The sequence below is a fragment of the Harpia harpyja genome, chromosome 10, assembly GCF_026419915.1.
Source record: "Harpia harpyja isolate bHarHar1 chromosome 10, bHarHar1 primary haplotype, whole genome shotgun sequence".
NCBI lineage: Eukaryota > Metazoa > Chordata > Aves > Accipitriformes > Accipitridae > Harpia > Harpia harpyja.
The window spans coordinates 5,318,542-5,338,898 of NC_068949.1; the positions used below are offsets into that span (position 1 = coordinate 5,318,542).

Consider the following 20,357-nt stretch of genomic DNA (forward strand, 5'->3'; position numbering starts at 1 on the left):
TCACTTGCTCTCCATTCACCTGTCAAATCCCATGAGGATCCCCCAAGCTGGAGAAGTCAAGTGACACAAAACAAGCTGGAAACAAAACCCTGTCCTATTTCCAAACCACCTTAGAAAGGCGAGAAGCAGCACATGATGCAGCTATATGGTAACCTGACCCACGGGAACCACAGCCAAAAGGGAGGCTGTGCAGCTCCCGGCTGCCCTGCACGTCCTGCAGCTACCCACAGGTCGAGTCAGTTATTCTTGTTGAAGGAAAAAATTAAAAATCCACACTTGCCATGCCTTTGTAGCCCCTGTGCACGGATGACAAGCTTATGGCACGAGCAAGCAGTGACCACAGAGCTGCTTTTGCAAGCTCCTCTTCCAACGCCTCAGGCTCAAGTCTTCCAAGCCAGCCCCAGGCTCCAGCCAAACTGCTCCCCATTTCTAGGAGCGATGACCCCCCCAACCAACAACCCACCAGCTCCGCAGCACTGCCGGCCCTACAAACGTTGAAGGCCACCTCCTTCCCCAAACCTGCAGCTCCGTGCCTCATCCAAGGTTCATCCCCAGCACCATCTCCACCAGCCTGCACCCGCAGCAGGGTGCCTGATCCCAGCATCACCCAGCCAAAGCCATTGCTCCCTCCCTCCGAGGCCGGTTTTCCAGGCAGAACAAGGATGGGAATTACTCAGGCAGCATGTGACATGACCACCAGAAGGAGGGCATTGCATTACTGGAGCTAAAACTGGATCCCGGTTTCTATTGTCTATTCTTTTGTAGTGATGGGAAGAAAGAGCTGCTGCTCTGTAATCAGGCCTCTTCTGGCCGGTTCGCCGCTTTTAGGACCAACCAGGATAATGCAACGTTGCTTTCATGTGGCAAGAGAAGCTTATAAACAATACTATTGCACTGATACACCGCCGAAATTAAAGCCCTGCTCTGAGTCTCGGTTGCTCCCAGAGGCAGCCTGCTTGCCTTGGACTTATTATCTTCTCTAAGAGTCTTTAATACAGTGAACGGACTAAATGTCTTTCTAAATAAGCACTCGTGAAATTTAATTACTCCAAAAATAATGCCTATTACCTATTTCTGAAAAGAAGAGCAATTCCTTCCAGCTTTTGCTAATGTTCTTTTAGCAAATGCTCTGCATTTCTGGTTTCACTTATCTGTATGTGCAAAATTACAGTTAGAGCAGAGCAGCTCCAGATCACAGTTCACCCCAAACCTGGAAGTCTTCTCTTCACTGATGCTTCTCCATAGCTTTATTTTACTTTTTGGTCCAAAATAATGGAGATCCCCCCCTCCACCCCCGTAAAAATTCAGATACTGAGCTCACCCATACAGCCAGATTGAGACTGAAACCTCCAGAGTGGATTAACTCAGCCAGAAATGATCTCAGCTGTGAAACATCACAAGGGGCAGTCACATTCCCAGCAGCTTCAAAATAGAGGTTTGGGGTTTTTTTAAATTAAAAGGGATGCCATCTCTCTGCATCTGTGTTTTATCTGGAATAAACATCCTGGTACAGGAAGAAAACACGCTTTTGCTTTCCTAACTCCAGTTTCTCATCTTCACCGCCTTCCCGAGAACCTCTTCATGGTTTCTCAAGCCACCTTCTGCACTGCACTGAGAGACTGTCTCTACAAATAACATGGTCCTTATCTCGACCCACGAGCCTTTTGTTATATTTTTCTCTCCCTGACCAGCTGAGGGGAGCGATAGAGCAGTTTTGGTGGGCACCTGCATCCAGCCAGGGTCAACCCACCCCAGCTGGGACGAGTCAGGAGGCCACCCTGCCAGTGAAGCAAGGGCCAGGTTTATTATGGCACTTATCTAGGGACAAATGCCAGCCAGATCAAACCCCACAGAGGCCCTCAGGACCTGCAGAAGCAGCTGGCAGGATGCTTATGGGAAGATGCTCTTTTCCCCCCATCTTTCCCCTTGATGCCCCGTTTTCAGAGAGGTCAGAGACTCCTGCTCCCCAAAACCATGAAAAGCCAAAGCTGCAGAATACCCTTGACCCAAAGGTCTGCAGTAATCCAAACTCCTCCAGCCTTTAGACCCTGCAGTTCACATAAATGCCTTTTAAACTCTTTTTTCTTTACACATGCGCTGGCAAAGCAAGCCCCAAGAAACTGCCACGTCGAACATGCCAAGCAATTTCTTCCAAAGCCTGTGTGTAGACTACAAGGAAGCCCATCCTTCCCTCCCCATCTCTCCCCTGCTGACCCAGGTGTAGGATGCTCTCCTCCCGCTTCCCCCTCAGCCACTTAACCATCATTAGTGAAGGACCATTTCCTTCCACAACAAATAAAGGTCATCTGCCAACTAGTGTCTTTTGCCGTGACCTGAAGACATCCTTCAGCACTTCTTTCACCTTGCCTAAGGTTTTTCCAACCTTTTTCTCAGTCCTTCATTTATTTCGAGGTACCCCAGCTCAGCTCAAGTGATGTGGTCCCTTAAACGGCACAACAAAACCTGCTTTCCTATAGATCTGCTGCTCAAAATACTCACGCCCACGTGGCGTTTGTGTTCCCCAATAGTAGGTGGCAAGTGTTATGCTGTTGGTTTTTTTTTTTTCAGTGGGATATTAATAGATCCCTCTCACTGGCCAACCAGCTCTCTTAGATAAAAACTTTATTGCTAATTTCCTAATCAGGCAGGCGCTTAATTGTGAGACATCTACTTCTGAGTCAAAGAGGGGGAGGGCTGCAGACACACAAACAGCACAACTGCAAAAAAAAAAAAATCTGGATTTTTTTTAGGAAATGAAGCTAAAAAAAGAAATCTCCCCCAAACAAACAAACAAAAAAACCCAAAATAAGCCAGATAACCAAAAAATAAATCCATTGGGATTTTTGGTGTCTTAGGCGCAGGAGCTCCTCTTGGTGCATGGGCCAAGGAGATGCTGTGCCCCACAGTCCCTTCTGCGGAGGGGCTGGAGCCCACGGCTGCTCGGGGGGGGGGGGCACACGGCAATGCCTCTCTCCTCCCGCGTCCCATATATAGCACCGTCCCTGCGGGCTGCAAGCAGATGGTTACCAAGCTGACAGGTTGCGAACAGCTCCATAAAGCCAGTCGGGGAATCAGATATTGTCTCCATGCCTTTAGTTTTGGAAACAAAAGATGTCTCCCTGCTAAAAAAGTTTGCTGTGGGACCTCGCCGGTCCCCCTATTTTCAGGTTTCTTTTTAAAAGCATTTCAATCCAGCTCACATCACTTAGGTCTGAAGTCTATACAAGTCTCTGGGCTGCCTGCACATAACTTTTTCCACTCCGAGAAGGGAAAATGGATCTTTTCATCTGACTCTCCTCTCCGTAGCTGGAAGGAGAACGCAAGGACAGCCGTGGCACATGGCACAACATCAACCTTGCTTTTCCAGCAAGCTGAAGGCACTCCCTTCCCTGCAAAAAGTTTCTTCCCTTGACTTCCTATCAAGCTTGCAAACGCTGTGAACTCAGGGCAACCCCGAGAAGCTTCTTCCCCAGCATCCCCACCATTTATTTACAGGAGCCCCAAGGGCTTGGAAACAGTCCCGGACCCCAGCCCTAAATACACGGGACAGCAGTGACACCGCAAAGTGCCAGGCAGGGACCCAAATCATCTTTTAGGGTGGGTTTATTTTTTTAAATCATCCTTCGGCAGGCCATGCTGGATCCCCCCCCACACCTACCGGGATGCAAAGCACAGCCAAACTGCAGGACTCCGGCTTCTTTTGCTTCCCCGCTGGTTTTAGCTCTGCAACTTGACCCTTGCAGAAACATATGGTTTGCATTCTCCCCCCTATACTTTCCATACACTCACACACGCTCTCCTTCCCCCACCTCCCATAGGCACACAAATCCAAGCCCTTTTCTCTTTAAGCAAGAAATCGTGCCGGCAGCCCTCCCCGTCTCTCTCTAAGGGAAGGAGAGGAGCGCAGGCAGACCGGGAGAGGCCGCAGTAAAACCCCTCGGCCGAGACCGCTAAGCGGGCTTTGCTATTTCATGCAGGGGTCATTAACAGCCCGGCTGGATCCGCTGCATCCCCTTATAGCCAGTCCATAAATACTAATGAAAACAGAGCCAGTATGTCATTGGGGTATGGAGACGGAAAGGGGGAGGCAGCAAGCGCGTGCACAACAAAAACCCGCTCTGCAAGCAGAGCTTTGCCTTCCCCGGCCGGCCGGGGACCACCAAAAAGCCACCCTGCTCAAGTCTCCAACCTCATCCCTCTCCGCTAGCAGGAGAAGACAGAAACAGCAGCGAGCCCTTAGGATGCGGGGACAGCCAACGGGCACAGCAACGCCGAGGCACTGCCGGGTGCCGGTGGTCAGAGGATGCTTGAAGGGCAGGCGCAGGCCACCGACCGGGTTAAGCAGCAACTTCACCTCCTCTTTTCCCCCTCCCCGCGTGCAAAAATCATCTTTCTTTTCCTGTTAGGCAGTTTTCATCTAATTTTCTGCTTCATCCAGCAGCCGGGCTTTTCCCCACAAAGAGACGACGGCAGCCTAAGCTGGTTTTTGTTCAGCCCAGAAGACCGATCCAGCGGGAACTGGCGAGAGGGATTTTTACGGAGCATTACTTTGCCTTACCGACAAGCAAGGCATCGCCTTCCCCCAGCCTGCATCACGGGATGAAGTTAAAAATTCAGAAGGGCCCTCGCACCCGCTTCTTTTTGCTAGTGTCCTTAAAGCACCACACTCGAGAGGAGCCTCACAGAGCCTGGGAGCGCTGTGGGATGGACAGACGGACGGATGGATGGATGCCCCTGGCCAAAACAGCACAGGCTGTGATAGAAACCAGAAGCCTTGTGGTCTGCGAGCCCGACTGCCTTTGCAAAGCATACCGAGCATTGCTGGCGCGCCTGCGTACCCCACACCAACCTCCCGGCCGCAGCCGACGAACGCTGCGGCAAAAAACCCCAAAGATCCTCTGAATTTATATATTTTTGGCGGCACAGGACCAGCAAGCCTGACAGTTTCTTGGAGCTGAGCACAGCATGAATTCCTCTTAGCAGGTATTAGAAAACCACACTTTAAAAAAAGCATCATCTATTTTTGACCCATTGTGTTTTTAGGATTGGCGTTACTCAAGGTTTTAGCTGGACAGATGAGGCCCCGCAGTAACCTGTGGCTTTTCCTACCACGTATCCCGCGGGATCCTTCCCGATCGGCTGGGACCCCGTCTGCAAAGCCGGTGCGTGGGTTTTTCCATCCCCGGCAGGACCAGCCCCAACACGCCCCAGACTCCCGGGGTTTTGTTGTAAACTACAAAGGAACCTCCCCAATTCGCCCCAGTTTGCATAACCAGTTTATCCCAAGCATTTGTTTTAAAAACTCAACTCTTGTTAGTCACTGTGCAGCCCAAACAAAACCCAACCCTCTTCCCAGCTTTTGGATCTCGCTTTTCCAGCTTTGGGCAGAGCCAACATTTTTATCTTAGTGTATAAATTTTAGAGTCTGAAATAAGTGCCTCCATACCTTGTTTTATACATATATATATATATATATATATATATATAAAAAACAGGGTAGCTGAAGTACCCATGACCCAGGATAGGGATTAACCACAGGGCTGTAACTCCTGCAATCCAAAGCCGGGATCCCTGGGCTATGACACCACGGGATTTTAACGTGCAAAGCCTCCATAGCCGCACCTCCCAGCCTCGCTTGCTTCACCCAAGCACAGACTAGTCATTCACCAGTAGCAAATCATTTAGCATAGACACACGTGAAAAAGAGGGACTGCAAAGGGGGAGAACGTAAGTTTTATAGCCCTTGGCAGCCCGCACCCCGGCTTCATCACACTCTGGACCCCGGTCAACCGAGCAGCTCCGCACTGCACAGCCGTGCAGCCAAATCCCCTCTCCTGAAACAAATCCCTTTAGTGCCGATGCCGGAGCATGGAAGGCGGCGTTTGCAGGGCTCCGACTGTAAAAAAGCAGCCAAAATGATGCACAGCAGGCATCGTGCGTCCTCCAGGAAAACGTGCTTCCACAACCAAGTCAAGTGTCTCTTCCTAAAGACCAGGGGAGGACAAGAGGCACCGCAGACTCAGGTGGAAATAAATGCATGGGTGGAGATGGCAGGGGAGCCCGAATTGCCACCTCTTCTTCCTTCCAGCCCAAAGCATTAGCCTGCGGCCCCAGCAGTGCCGAGAGAGCTGGGCACACGCCCAGCAGCGACGCCGTGTCACCAAGCGCTTGTCCCCAAAGCAGATAGACCGGTGCAACTCAGAGGAGACCCTACGGAGTCACATAGGGATGCCACAGCCCCGGTGAGGAGCTCCTGAGCACTGGGAACCACTTACTTCCAGCCTAATGCAGATTTTCAGCAATACTTGACCCACTCTAGGAAGATGTCCTCCGGTCAGTTCCCAGAAAGCAGAAGAGCCAGGACATTTAAGCTTCTCCAAGATAGGCTGGAAGAGAAAACCCTTCAACGAGCCTAGTCTCCAATGCAGTGACCCAGACCGCCGATTACTTTTAATTGCTGTGTAATTGGACTTAGGAGCCGTGCTTTCATTTTAAGCACGTCTCTACATTTCACATCTGTCAAGGGGGACAGAAAAACCTTCAAAATAATATTGCAGCACAGGAACACCATAGCACCATCCAGCAACTGTAAAAACAGCCGCGCCAGGCGGGGAGGCGAAGGTACCCGCACCCCAAGCAGCATCCCCAGCCTGTTTGGGATAAACAGGGGTGGAGGGAGGCTGCTGGGATCCCACACCTGGGCAGCGGCCATCCGAAACGAGGTGATGGCCCCAGGCCAGACCACAGCAGACAGCACAGCCACGTTGCAAGATCCACCCTCATGACCAGCGCTAATTACTAGCTTCACTTGCAGGCCCCGCAAAGCCTTCAGAGATGCCCCTCCAGGTGAGGGTGGGGATGCTTGCTCGGCTCCATTTGGCCACATGGATGAAAAGCAAGCAGCAGACCGCTTTTTTTTTTTTTTTTTTTTTTGGTTGTTTTAAATAGCAACCACTTTCTGGCTCCTGGAAAACACCCTCCTTCTGTTCTTCAAGCCAACCCAAACAGAGAGCGCCAATAACACAGCCGGGTGATGGCGTAGGATGGTGAGGTCTCCACGGGGGATAAGAGGCGCGCGGAGGAGATCAGCCCCCGCTCACAGACCACTCAAGGCGGGGACGAGACCCCCTCAAGATGGTAGAGAGGCAGAGCCAGTCAACCCAGTGGAAGGAAGCTCTGTTCATCCATCTCCATAAAACCCTCAGAAGCCCTGTTCCTCCATCCCAATTGCTCTCGGTCCTCCAACCAGCGGTCACCATCCGAATCCCTGTTCCTCCATCCCAGTTGCTTTCAGTCCTCCAACCAGCGGTCAGAATCATCCAAAGGAAGAACTGCAGTCAATGAAGCAAGGTCTTCTGCTGAGGACCTTCTTGGTGCCTTCAGCCGCTGCTGGGTGGATGTGCCCATGTGTGCCACTGGTTGCAAATAAGCCCAAAACCTCACAGCCTAGAAAGCATTGAGGACACTCGCGGACAGCAACCTCAGACAGGAGGAGACAGCAACACTGCACCCCAGGCGTGTCCCTTCTCCCATTTAAATCTGTCCTGAGGAGTTTCTGGGCTCTCTAACCTCCTGCCTAAGGAAAACTCCCACACTATACAATGCAACACAACCCTTTTAATAGCCTCCCGCCTCCGCGAGCCACCCAGCCGGGAAGCCTGGGTTTGTTTTACATCATCTTGTCCTTCCAGCCTGCCACCACCCCAGGAGATGCAGGTACACCGAGGAGCCCCCCCAGAGGTGGGCAGCCCACACTGCTCCTTATTTAAGTTGTGGAAGAGAACATGTAAAGGCATTTAAATGCTGCCAACCGAGGAGGGAGCGTGGCAAGAAGGGGGCAGTTGGGGTGTCCTGGGGTTTCCAGGCTGGTGGCAGCTCCCGGGGAGGAGAGTCACTCCGCAAAAGGGAAGACTCACAAAGCAACAGCAGGACAAAGTCAGGGGGAGAAAAGCTTCGTCTCATCTTAGCCGTGCTCTCACCTCCCTGCCCGGTGCAAGCCTCCCCCTTGCAGGGCTCCTATCAACAGCCACCACGTCCATCTCCAGAGAACTTCAACAGGGAGGGATGCTTGGTGGGGAGAAGCATCATCGTGCTTTACAGGAGCATTCCCCACGCACCATCCTGCACTCAAACCCTCTCACACAGATTTTTATCTGCACCTGACGACTATTTGGTTCAATATATCAAGGTGTGCTGAATCCCATCCCCAGGGCAAGCCAAAGCATCCAAAACAATTGCACCTGCATGCAGCGACATCAATACCAAGCGCACTTCTCCACCTCTGTGGAAGTCTTGTGGGGTTCCCCCCCTCCCCGCCCACCTCTTTCTAACATTCCATGCTATGCACCCACATGGATCCTCCAGTCGAGGACACTGCCCACGGCATCGCTCCCGCAGAGCCCCGAAGCCCACCTGGGCTCTGGGCATCTGCACTCAGAAGTCCTCGCCTCTCCTCCCGCGGCGGCCTCCGCTCGACAGAAAGGCAGATGGATCTAATACGCATTAAACATCTCCAAATGAGATTTTCCACGCTCTTTCAAAGGGAAACAATCCCTCAGCTTTCACACTCGGCATAGGCTTGTGAAGGAGGGGAGCTGCGGGGGCAGCGAAGGTTACCCATGGGAGCTTTATGGAAACCACACCGGCGGGACCCCCCGGAAGCATGAGAGATGCTGGGATCTGACTTTTGTGTCTGGCTCGATGAGGGGTTTGTACCGATTAGGAGGACAGCCCATACTCGGAGCCTCAGGTATTTGGGCAGGGAAGGGATCGGTCGTGGTACAAATAAGCCCCTTCTCTCCTCCTAGGTTTTACGGGAATAAATGGGGGAGAGAAGCGAGGGGAGCTGTGCTATACGTGTGTATATACGTGTATTATAGGCTGCTGCTGATCAGACTTGTGGGGCAAAGGGATGGAGGTGGAGAAGGAGACCACCAAAGATGCTCTGAAAATCTATACAGGTCTTCTTCCTTACCTGAAGGGACTCACTCTCCCAGAGAAAGGGGTAACCCAGACCCCAAATGCAAGCACAGAAAAGCTTCAGAGTTTGAGGCTAGAGCTCTGCTCAGTTTGCTTCTTGTATAACCGGGTATATTACTCTTCAGTAAGTGTCTCAACTTGTGTCCTCCATCTCCCAGGGTTAAAAAAAACACCACCACCCCCCCCCCAAAAAACCCCAAAACAAACAGCACTGCCTTTAACTTCGAACAAGCAAAGCTAAAGGGGAAAAAACTGGCTCAAAACATTTGCTTTTTAGATCCTGGGGGAGTGTCAGCCCCATCCATCCAGACCAAGCCCTGCATGGCAGGCAATGGGATGCGCCTCCTGATAAATATTTTGCCTGGACTAATCCAGCTCTAGGAGGAAGCCTTGTCTCACAGAGAAAGCCCAGTTTTGGGACTCCTGTGCCTCCACCATGCCTGCCCCACAGCCCATGCACGTGCCTCAGGCGGCTCTGCTGCCACCTCCAGGGCTTGGGAATGGGTAATTCCTCCTCCTCGCGGCAAAGACGAAGGTCAGCAACGTATTAGCTGGAAAGGGAGTATTTCCCAGCACCAAAATGAGTGAGTGCTTGGCCATCAGTCCCCTCTGGAGAGGGGCTGAGGGCTGAAGCAGGAGGAGGGAAGACACAGTGGCATCCATGGATGCTCCAGGCAAGGCAAGGGACCCGGCAGAGCCCGGACTCGCAGGCTGAGGAAAGATGGGAAGCAGAGCCCACACCAAAGATGAAAACACTTTCTTCCTCTTGAGCTGTAAGATGCCCCGCCTGCTGCTCAGCATCAGGGTGGCAGGTAGCTTTTGCTTTCTCCCCTTCCCCACCTGAATTTCTCCATGGAGCCCAACACTGAGAAACACAGGGAGCCAAACTTGTCATCATGGTACCTTTACTGGATTTACCCCAAAGCACCCTCCCAACCACCAAGAGTTTGGGTTAAGGCTTGCAGCTTCAGGACCCCCCAACTTACACCGGGTAGCAGCACCTGAACCCCCAGTTTGGGGATGAGGACCAGGACCCACCACCCTGGGCATTTCACTACAAACCTAACCCAGATCTAACACACCCGTGTGGGTCCAGAGGAGCTCGTGGCAACGAGGAACAGCCCCCCCAAAAACTGAGCCGAGCCAGCGGGTCTGGGAGAAGCCACCAAAGGCAGCAGGGAGCAAAGGAGACCTGAGCGGGGCCGTGCCGGGCTGCAGCAGGGAGGGACTCGCAGGAGATTAAAGGCAGAGTGCAGGACACGCTGGAGCAAGCCCCGTGCTAAATAATTCCTGCTTCCCTTCCCTTTCCTCATTTTCCAGCGTGGCTTCGCCCAGCCTTTCCCAGCCTGGCTTGCGTTTGATCTCCGGGCTCGCTCTGCCTTTCCCTCGCCTCCAACCAGCCGATGCAACCCAAAGGTGCCTTGCTACGACCCGCAGAGCTGCCCCAGTCCCATTAAAAAAAAAAAAAAAAAAAAAAAAAAAGCAGCCCCTATGTGAAAAAAGCAAATAGCAAAGAAAAAAAAAAAAAAAAAAAAGAAATCCCCTAAAAATCCAAGCTCAGCAAACATGTGGCTGCTACCAGCCCAGCCCGGCGGTTTGGGAGGAGAGGGGATGGGGAACGGGCTTGGGAGGAGGAGACGGCAGCTCTTCCCCTCCACCAAGGAGCAGGTCCAGGGCTGCCAGCCCAGCGCATTCCTGCACCGTGAGTCAGGCCTCCGAAAAACCAGGAGGCTTCAAAAATAATACTCCGTGCAGCCGGGATGCTTTGCTTGCCTTCTGGCTCCCCAGCCTCCCCCACGCACGCAGCCCCTGTTTTTAGCACTTTGCTCCACAACGGGATCAAAACTGATTTAAACCAAAACCCAGCTGGGACCCTCGAGAACAACATCACCCTCCGCGCTGGGACCCCGGTGTGAAGCTAAAAGAAAACCCAACGCTCCCAAACTGCCTCGACAGTAAAAATTCAAGCGTCAGCCAAGCCTGCAGGGCTGCGGGGACAGCGAGCCGGAGGATTTAGGGAGTGTTAGGGAGGGTGCTGCATTCAGCGAGGGGCCTCCAGGCTCCCACCAAGAGAGGTCCCTTGGAGGGCGGGTGTGAAACCAGGCATCAGAGCAGCTTTATGGGGCTTTCTGCCTCTCCCAAGTCAAAGCTCTGCATTTCCCAGCCCTAGCGCAACCCCACTGCAGGTCATACAGGATTTTTTTTTTTTTTTCCCCAGTGCCCCAGCCTGATGTGGGGAGCCACATCATTCAAAAGCTACCCCTTCACCGCTCCTGGAGCACCACAAAGGCTCTGGTTTGGTGGGGGAAAGTATCTCACACAACATTTCCTTTAGGTCCTGAGCTCTGGCAGAGCCAGGGAAGGATTACCCGAGCTCCCTTCACCCCAGGATGAAGAGGAATGAGCCTTCGCACCACCAGACGCAGACCCCCACCCCCCCGGCATCCAAAGGGCCAGGGCTGTGTCAGCTCGGTACCACCGCGCTCTGACTCACAAGCAGGGGTGGCTTGCACAATACAACCGATTACAGCGAATTACAGCTTTGCTCGTTAAGGAAAACCAAAATCAGAGGCAGTGGGCCTTCAAATGCCACGGCGGGGTCGATGGCGGCCGACGAGCGGCTCAGGCATCCCTTGCACCCGTATTAGTCTCCCCGCTTCCCAAGGCGAGACGCGGGTGGGATGGCAGGAGGGGGCAGAGGGAACAGGCTGGTGATTTATGCCCCCGTCCCTCGCTCCGGCAAATGTTTTCACTTGCATTAGCATCGCTAAAGCCGGGAGGATATAAGTGAATAGGAAACAGCAGGAACCTGTGGCTTTATGGCACCAACATCTGCTGTAATGAACTCCTCGCAGACTCCATCCAGCCCCTTCCGTCCTCACCTCACAGCCCGGCGCTTCCTGCTGCCTCCCCGGCACCGGCCTGCGAGCCAGGCTTTTGCCAAGCAAAACCCAGCTCACGGACTCTCCCGATAACCTACGGGGCTGGCAGGCTCATCCCTCCGGCCCCAAACACGCTGGGAGGGAGAAAGCCACAGGGCTGAGGACTTGAAAGCGCTGCTGCTGCTAGAAACGGAAGCAAAACCAGGCTCCTTGCATCATCTTGGCTTGCTTAACTGACCCAAAATACAGATAATTTTTTTTTTTTTTTTATTGCTGTACGGCTAGGACAGGGACGGAAAGGGAGCCAGCGTGCACAGCACCGAAAGGATCCACGGGACCTTAAACAGGAGAGAAGATAAAGGACAGAGCAGGACTTTCCAAGCTGCTTGCTGGGTCAGCAGTGGTGCACTTTTGACTTATAAACAGAGAAAACGCAATCTGGATTTGTCCCCTACCCCCCAACTACCCTTTCCAATAGACTCTGCCTTCTTTAAAGTAGCATTTTTCCATTTCTCTCCTGTTTTTTGTTGTTTCATTATTTCGTTCTGCCACTACCGTGTACAGAGAGCACCCACTTCTAAGATAGAAGGCTCCATAGCCAAGAAGCTAAAGGAGAAGGCGACAAAAAAACAGAGCAGATCCTTCCACACACCGCTGTCCTCAAGCGAGCAAACCCCCACCTCCTGCAAGGGCAGGCTTTCCTGATGAGCAACAGGTCTTGGAGCAAGCATCTCTCTCCCGGCCATCTGCTCACGATGACAGCAGCAGGCAGGCAGCCTCCTGCCACCGATGCGTGGGAGCCCGTGACCCATGCCGGTGGGAGACAGCAGTGCCGATATCCCCTTCCCAGGTGTTTTCCTGATGGTAGTGCAACGGAGGGATGGAAGGACAGTCCTTCACCAGAACGGCAGCGTCACACTCTCTGCAAACACCCTTGTCAGCTAAGCCCGCCATCCAGCATCACCCTCTGGATTTTGGCAGCCCTTCTGCAACCTCCGCACAGCTGGCCTCGTTGGGAAAGGCCCTCAAGCAAGCTCGAAATCCTCACCCCAAGTTGTTTTCCTATCGCGAGTAGCACACACAAGCAGAACGAAGCATGGCGAGCAGCCCGGCAGGCAAAGCCCCGGGACGGGGGGCCGCGGGTGGGAGCTGGGGTTCCCCCAGGAGCGGAGGAGAGCACCGCAGCAGTCCTGGCGATGAGTGGGCCGACCGCTTCTGGGTTTCAAACCCTGGTCCAAAACAACACGTCTCCCGCCGCCCCGTTGCAAAACCCGACACAAACAATATGTACATTCTCTGTTATTAAAAATTATTTTCTGGGTGATGTCTCTCCCTCCCTCCCTCCTCAAAACCAGGAAAGGATGGGGAAGGGAGCAGCTTATCACTGGGGCTCAGCACCCATCTTGGCTCCCTCCTCTGCATCATCACATGCAATCTCTATACAACACTCCTGGAGAAACACTAATTATATCTCTACAGCTAAAAACTTTATACACATTTACGTATGCCAGATTAACAGTGTGCCTTCAGAAAGCTCCCCAGACTCAAACTGATCCAGCTTGGTCAGGTCTAACTTGTTTGTTCTTCTTCATTCCCTCCCTCCTGCCCAGTTGGAGTTCTACCCCTGTGTGAACTTGGTGCATGCAACCATGAGAAGCACTGCACGGGACAGAGCCAGGCACGGGGGTCCCGTACCACCAACCCAGCCAACATCTCCCCCCACCCCAGCATCCCCAGGCTGCTTGGCCGCAGCTAAACCCTGACCCACAGCAGCTTGGCTAATCCAGCCTTCCCAACTCCCTGCCATCCACAGCATCCCACGCCGTGCCGAGCCACAGGTCCCCTCGCTACCCACCAGTTGCCAGGTCTCAAACCTCTCCCTTGCCAGCAAGGGAGAGTTTCTTCTGGCTGGAGGATGCTGCTTGCAGCAACGTCCAGGCCACTGAGTAAGTCAATAGTGCCATTTCTGTTTTCCATTTGCCGAAACACACTAGATCTTTGTGTGGCGGAGGCGGAAAAAATATTAATCTAATTAAGCTCCCTCCCCAAAATTCCTCGTCACCTTAATTACGCTTCAGAAAAGAAGGCTTGGTTCATTTTCCTAGAAAATCAGCTTGTCAGGAGACGCTTTTAACTACTACCAAGACCGATCTGCGCTACGCACAGCTTCGCGCCGCGTCCTCAAGCCCTTGCCACAAGCTGCGGGAAGCGGGCGATGGGCTCTCCTCCTGAGTTCCCACGGGGATGCTGACCTTGCCCATCACCGGAGCCCCGACACTTACGGTTAGGGTAGAGGTACCAACCTCTGAAAGCCATCAAACTTTACAGGGCTCTGCTTCTGAGCTCTACACTCGAAGACATCTTGTTCTACCTGGAGGATAAACACTGGCACCTTTGCTTTGCCACCGCCGGAGGATGACAAAGGACAAAGTCCTGAGATGCAGAGGATGTTCATGAGTTGCTGGGGGGGGTGGGGGGGTGTGGTGTGTGAAATATAGCGGAAAGGCTGAATTTGATCACAGGAGTCCTAACGAGAGAGGGCAGCAGGAGAGACGCGCCTCTGTTTATTGTCTGTGGCAGGGATTACCAACGGAAGGGCTGGATTTAAGTGCATCTCAATCACAAGATTGGGTTGCGCACAGGAAACTTTGAAGAGCCATAGGAAAAGACCACTTAGCTGCCTGGCCATCAATAGCTCGGTTTATCAAAAGGCAGATAAAAAAAAAAATCCAAGCTGAATAATTAACTTATTTGACCCGCTGAGGAATCACAGCCGGCGACACTACAAACAGGGCTGGGTTTGTTTTGCTTTTCCCAAGGAAAGAAGAAAAAAAAAAAAATATATATATATATATATATAAAAATTTCAGCAGGCGGCAGCGGCGGGGCAGGGCGGGCGGCGAGCGGCGCTGCCAGCCCGCATCCCCCGGAGCATCCCCCGGCCCCGAGGATGGCTCAGCTCCCCCCGCCCAAACCTGCGCTCCCCTGCACACCCCTCAACCTTCATATTAAAAAAGAAAAAAAAAGAAAAAAAAAAGAAGGAAATAAACGCCCCAAGGTTGGAACCCCCCTCGAGTTGCCCCTAAAAAAAGAGGTAAACCGCAGTGAACTTTTTTTGGGGGGGGGGAGGGGGGAAGAGGAGGGAGCAGGGCACGCTGCCCACCCCCCCACCCCCCCCGCAAAACTTCTAGCCCCCTCCCCGGCTCCCCCTTACCTGCGGCGGCCAGCGCCCGGCGGAGCAACAGCAAGAGGAAGATGAGGATGAAGAAAGCGGCGGGGCGGCGGGGGCCGGGCGGCGGCATGGCGGCGGCGGCGGCGGCGGGGGCCGGGAAGGGCGAGGAGCGGAGCGGAGCGGCGCTGCCTGCCCGCCCGCCTCGCCACACACTGCCGGGCTGCCCGGCGCCGAGCGGGGCGGAGCGGGGAGCGGCCCCGGGGGGGAGTGGGGGGGGGTGGTGGAGGGGGCGGAACGGGGGCGGCCCCGGCTCCGTGCCTGCGATGAGCTGCTCCCGGCCTCAGCCACCCCCTCCCCTCCCATTCATCACCACCTCGTGCAGCCGGGATGGGGGGGGGGGGGGGGGGGTACAAAGCCGAGCCGGGAGAGGGACTGCGAGGCAGGGATGGAAAAAACCGCGTTAAATACCAACCGGAGGAGCTTGGTCTGCAGTGGGGATGTGCGGGCACAAGGGGGAGCCCCGCAACGCGTTCGGCGCCGGGTTTCCCCCTCCCCGCATCCCAGCGGGGCAGCGGCCCCCGGGGAACCGGCGTGCTCATCCTCTCGGCCCCCGGCGGGGCCGTACCCCGCTGTGCCCGCCGAGGGAGCTTGTCCCGGGGAGAAGCGCGCCGGGAAAAATACTTGAACGCGTGAAGCAAACGTGTGCTTTTGCTGCTGACGATGCCAGTGCCATAGGAGCACATAACGGACTGCTACATCCCCGCCAAGCACCGGCATTGAAACCCAGGCTGCAGAATATACCTGCAGGAGTATAAAAAAAACCCAGACGCACACACACACACACACACACAAAAAAAAAATCACACACTGAGGGAGATATCCTGCAACTACTCCTCAATACCTGTACATCTCCTTCTTGCAAGGAATTGAAAACGAACTTACAGGTCTGCAAACTTTGAGTGGTGGGGCTGCAGTTTTCCACACGATGAGTCTCTCCTCAGGCTGGGTTTAAACGCCACCCTGCCACCTCGCTCACTGGAGGGGCACCCAGGAGACGAGACAACCCCAAGTTCAGCAAAGTTGCGTTACGATAGAGTGCAGCGCTGCTGCTTGTGCGGCGGCATCTCTGCAAGCAGGGCTGCAAAGTGCTGGGCGACAGCAAGAACCGCTCTCTTCCACTAAGGGGCTACCATGGCTGCCTACAAATGGTTAAAATAGCATGGGAACTGCTAACTACTTTTAATTGCTGGCAGCTGCTCAGTTCCTCCCGGGTAGGGCAGTGGGGGCGAAAAAACGCTGGCAGGCAGGCGGTAATTACAGCCTGTGCCTCACTGCCAGCCCGGTGGAACCGGGTTTGGCACTGGCTCTCTCCAGGCCCAACATGCTGCTCCAGCCATGGGTTTGTTCCTTGGCCTGAGCTCGGTTGTCGCCTTCAGAGGGGTAGTGCAAACCCTGACGGGATGGAGAAGCTGGGGGACGGCTTCTGCTGTTGAATTGGGGTGTTGCATACAGACCGTGGGGTTCTGCTGGGTGACCCAGGAGCACCAGGGGTGGCCTTTGCCCTTGGGATGGGCCTTTCGGGCATCACCCCAAAAAAAGAAAATCCACCTTTGGAAACCTTTCAGAGCTGTCATGAGCTCTCCTAGCCGCCCGGTTGCCTTCTCCCACCTTCTCCCACCTTACCAGTCCCATGGGTACCCGCAGCCAGACCCCAAAACGGGGGGGTACTCGTGCCACGCTGCTTGGGCCACCTGCACATTGCCAGCAATACAGCTGCCTTGAGCGCTACCTCGAGCATCCCACACTCGGCTGCACTTCAGCCTGTATTTACAGAGCAGTGGAACATGCTGGAAAAGGCTTAAGAGCCAAAAAAAAAAATCTCATTTCCCGCTGTTGTGAATGGGGCGAAGCCAGAAAAGAAGAGCCTGGCTGGACAGGGAGGGGAAGGGATGCGCCTGATGCAGGCAGACATTGCAGAGGGGCTGGGGGTGAGAGGTCTGGGAAAATAAACCAGCAAAAAAGGCTATTTTCCAGCCGGATCAGGCCACGCGTTCGGCTCACGTACATCTCGTGGCAGCGTAACGCAAGGGCGCATCGGCACTTGGCTCTGGCCCCACGTGCAGCCCCGAAGCCCGGGTGCTTGTGCCGGAGCTCAGTGACAGTTCGTGCAAGAGAGGGCCCTGTGCCTGGGCGGGTGTTTATTCTTTTATTGAATAACACAGATAACACTCGGGCCAGTGTGTAAAGCACTTTGAGGGGCTCGGAAGACTGGCTTGGTACCAGTGCGGGTATCCGTACTAATGAGCGGAGGAGCCGGCGGGCATTCAGAGCGCCTGCTTTTGGAAGCAGAGTGCTCCTTTTTACAGGTTTTTTTTTTTTGTAGAAATGAGTGAGAACGTGTGGGTTAAATCGGGTGGCGTTTAAGTCGTTGTCTGGTATTCAAAATATGAATTAAAGCAATGCAAATTAATGGTTAGCCTACCACTATTTTGCAATTTTAGAAAAATACGACATGACAAACTATCATTAAGGCAAAGGGCTGTTTTTCCTCCCAGGTGTTTACATATTACCCCTCATTTTCCTCTAATGGCCTGGCATGCACATGTCAATCAAATCCCCAGCGCAGTGGGACCCCTCCCAGCAGCCGATTGAGAGGTGCGACGAGTTGCACAGGACTCAGCTGCCTGGCCGCGGCAGGACTGGCAGGGCCCGGCCCTTGTCGCCAGCCCCGGAGGGATGGAGGGTGATGGTGCCGAGGGGAAGCTGACGGCACGTAGGAAAGGGTCCGCACCACCCGGTTTGGGTATGGCTCAGGAGAGGGGCAGCATCGGATGGGACGCCTGATTTTTTTGACATTCTGCACTGGGCACGGGGAAGGACTGCTCCCGCTCAGGGATGCGGGAGGACCAGCAGTCCACGTCCCACCGGTGACGCACACGGCATCTGAGCAGGGACCCTCCGACCTCTCTGGTGCCTATCTCTGGTCAGGCATTCGGGTCTCTAGCAATAGCCGCGGGGGGGAGGGTGCATTAAAGCGTTAAAAAAGATTGCAATCAGATGAATAATAAACAGAGGAAACTCCCAAAGCATAATCAGGAGGTGTGACAAAGACTCGCTTGTTCAGACTTCCAGGTCACGGCGCCTTTCAGCCGTGGTCGCACTGTCACGGGAGGGGTGGGTAGCTTTTCCCAAACTTCAGAGGCAGAGTGGACCTTAAGTGGGCTGAAATGTCCTCTGAAAGTGCCTTTTTCTTTCAAATGGTGACCGTGCTCCTCACTAAGTATCTCAGCTATCTGGGATAAGGCTGGGCTTGATTGCACTGAGATGTCAAGACATCTTTATGGTATAAAGAATTTTCTACTGGGGAGGGGGGGGGAGATTATTTTTATTTTTTTTAAAAGCATTTTCTTTAAAGCCCCCACATGCTATTTGCAGCCGTGGTCAGCTGGAAGGGCCGCAGGCAGCTAAACATGAGGGTAGCCGGAGGTGCTTATCTATTTGGGGGTTCATAGGTCTTCGAGTCAGTTTGCATTGCATTATCCAGAACTGTGCTATCGGGCCAAACAGTCCCGCCAACCTAATTAGGCATTAGTAGGAAGAGAGTGTCTGAAGACATGCACACAGGGGAAGAAGAGGGGATACACAGCAAAGCTACAGATAACGTGGGGTCGAGACACAGGGAAGGGCTTCCCCAGCAAGGAAAAGCTGTGGCTGTACAGTTTTGCTTTCCCTGGGATGCTGCAGCCCGGACAGACTGGCATCGGCTCCCCACCAGCTCACCCGCAGCAGCAGGGACCAAATGGGGAAAATTGCATGTTTCCAGCTGTGGGAAAGCAGCCATCGCTGAACTCTGCTGGTCCCGCCGCAGGAGGAGGCTCAGCCAGCCCCTGCCACATCTCTCGCTCCACAAATAGCTGCTTCCCTGCTCTGGGAATCCAGCCGGGCTGAAATCCCCCTGCTTTTTTTAAAGGGGAGATTTTTCTAGGGAGCTGCTTGTTACCAAGAGAGCCCCAGCAGGAAGTAAACACTGAGTTTAGCAGCGGTTGATATTTTTTTTCTTCCCTGCTACCGACAATTTCCTCGCCTGCGTGCTTTGGGTGCACTGAAGGAGGCTGCGGAAATTGTCACTGACGGACCTGCTGCAACAACGCTGTTGACTGCCGCGGAGAAATCCCAGCCACTGCCTGTAAAGGATGGGAAATTTGCTTCTCTCTGTAACGTGGGGAGGGCTAGGGCAGAAAAAGGGCTGGAGGAAGAGAGAGGGGGCAGGTTTTCCTGCAAAAGAGGCAGACCACTGTGTTTTGCTGGGTAGGCTGTTGCTGGTGGGCACCTGGATGGAGCCAGCCTGTCCTCTCGATTCGACATTAGCCAGCCTCCCTGCTAATTTTGCTCTGTGCACAGCTCCGTGGGGATGCTCAGAGGCAGCAATGTACTTGGTGCTTGATGCACCGTCAAAACCTGAACGAAGGGCTTGCTCAGAAACGTCCACCTCCGTCAGCAACTCCCGCGCTCTCTGAGGGTGAAATACCCAGCACCGACCCTTCCCTCCCCTGCTCCGTGGGCTCCCCCAGCCCTTGCTGGGAAAGGCGTCCTGTGGTCCCCGGGTTACCCCTTTCGGCTTGGGCTGGGGAGGTGAAGGCAAGGGACTGTCCTCCTGCCCATCACCTCCAAACGGGATGGCTGTACAGTGTACGTCCCACGCTTGGGCTGGCAGGGTCTCGTGAAGGAGCTGAGCAAGGCGCAGGAGAAGATCTAGCATCTTCACGGAAGCTGAGGATGGAGAAGACCCACTGGACTAGCGAGACATGATGCATGCCCAGCACCTGCTTGGAGGGAGACATCCCTGTCCGGGAGATGACCAGAGAGGGCAGAACATCCCCCAGATGAAGACCAAGAACCCTGAAGCACCATATACATTTCCCAAAATCCTCGAGCCCATGGAGTACGTGGTGTGATGGCCCTGCACCAGACACGGGGCGAAAGGTGGGATCTCCAAGCCCCTGCCCTGGCTCCCTCCCAAACCGTGTTCGTGGGTGAGAGACGGCGAAGAAGAGAGGCAGGGTCTCCACGGAGGTACTGGGGAGGGAGGAGGTGTTTGTGGTTCAGTGGCTCCCAAGTCCTTTCTGCTTTGCTGAGCTTTACAAGTGACACCGGCGTGTGATTCGATTAGGGAAAGCGCTTCACTTTCTACCGACACCAGAACCTCCTTGGCTTCAGCTTGAGATGCCATGGAAATCCTGCTTGGCGGGGGGAGAGGTGGACACAAACACCCCGCTGTCCCCTGCTTCGACTCTCGTGCCGCCTCTCTCCTCCACCCTGGGTGA

The 20,357-nt window shown here is 54.1% G+C and overlaps 1 protein-coding gene across 2 annotated transcripts in view; it reads right to left on the reverse strand.

The window, feature by feature from the left end:
• Window positions 1-15,173, reverse strand: part of UNC5B (unc-5 netrin receptor B) — a 54,035-nt gene extending 38,862 nt beyond the window's left edge. For both annotated transcript variants that reach the window (XM_052799528.1, XM_052799527.1), the window contains exon 1: window positions 15,076-15,173. In XM_052799528.1, the coding sequence (XP_052655488.1) occupies window positions 15,076-15,163 (88 nt within the window). In that variant the 5' untranslated portion in view covers window positions 15,164-15,173. The remainder of the gene's footprint in view (window positions 1-15,075) is intronic.
• Window positions 15,174-20,357: the final 5,184 nt, after the last annotated feature.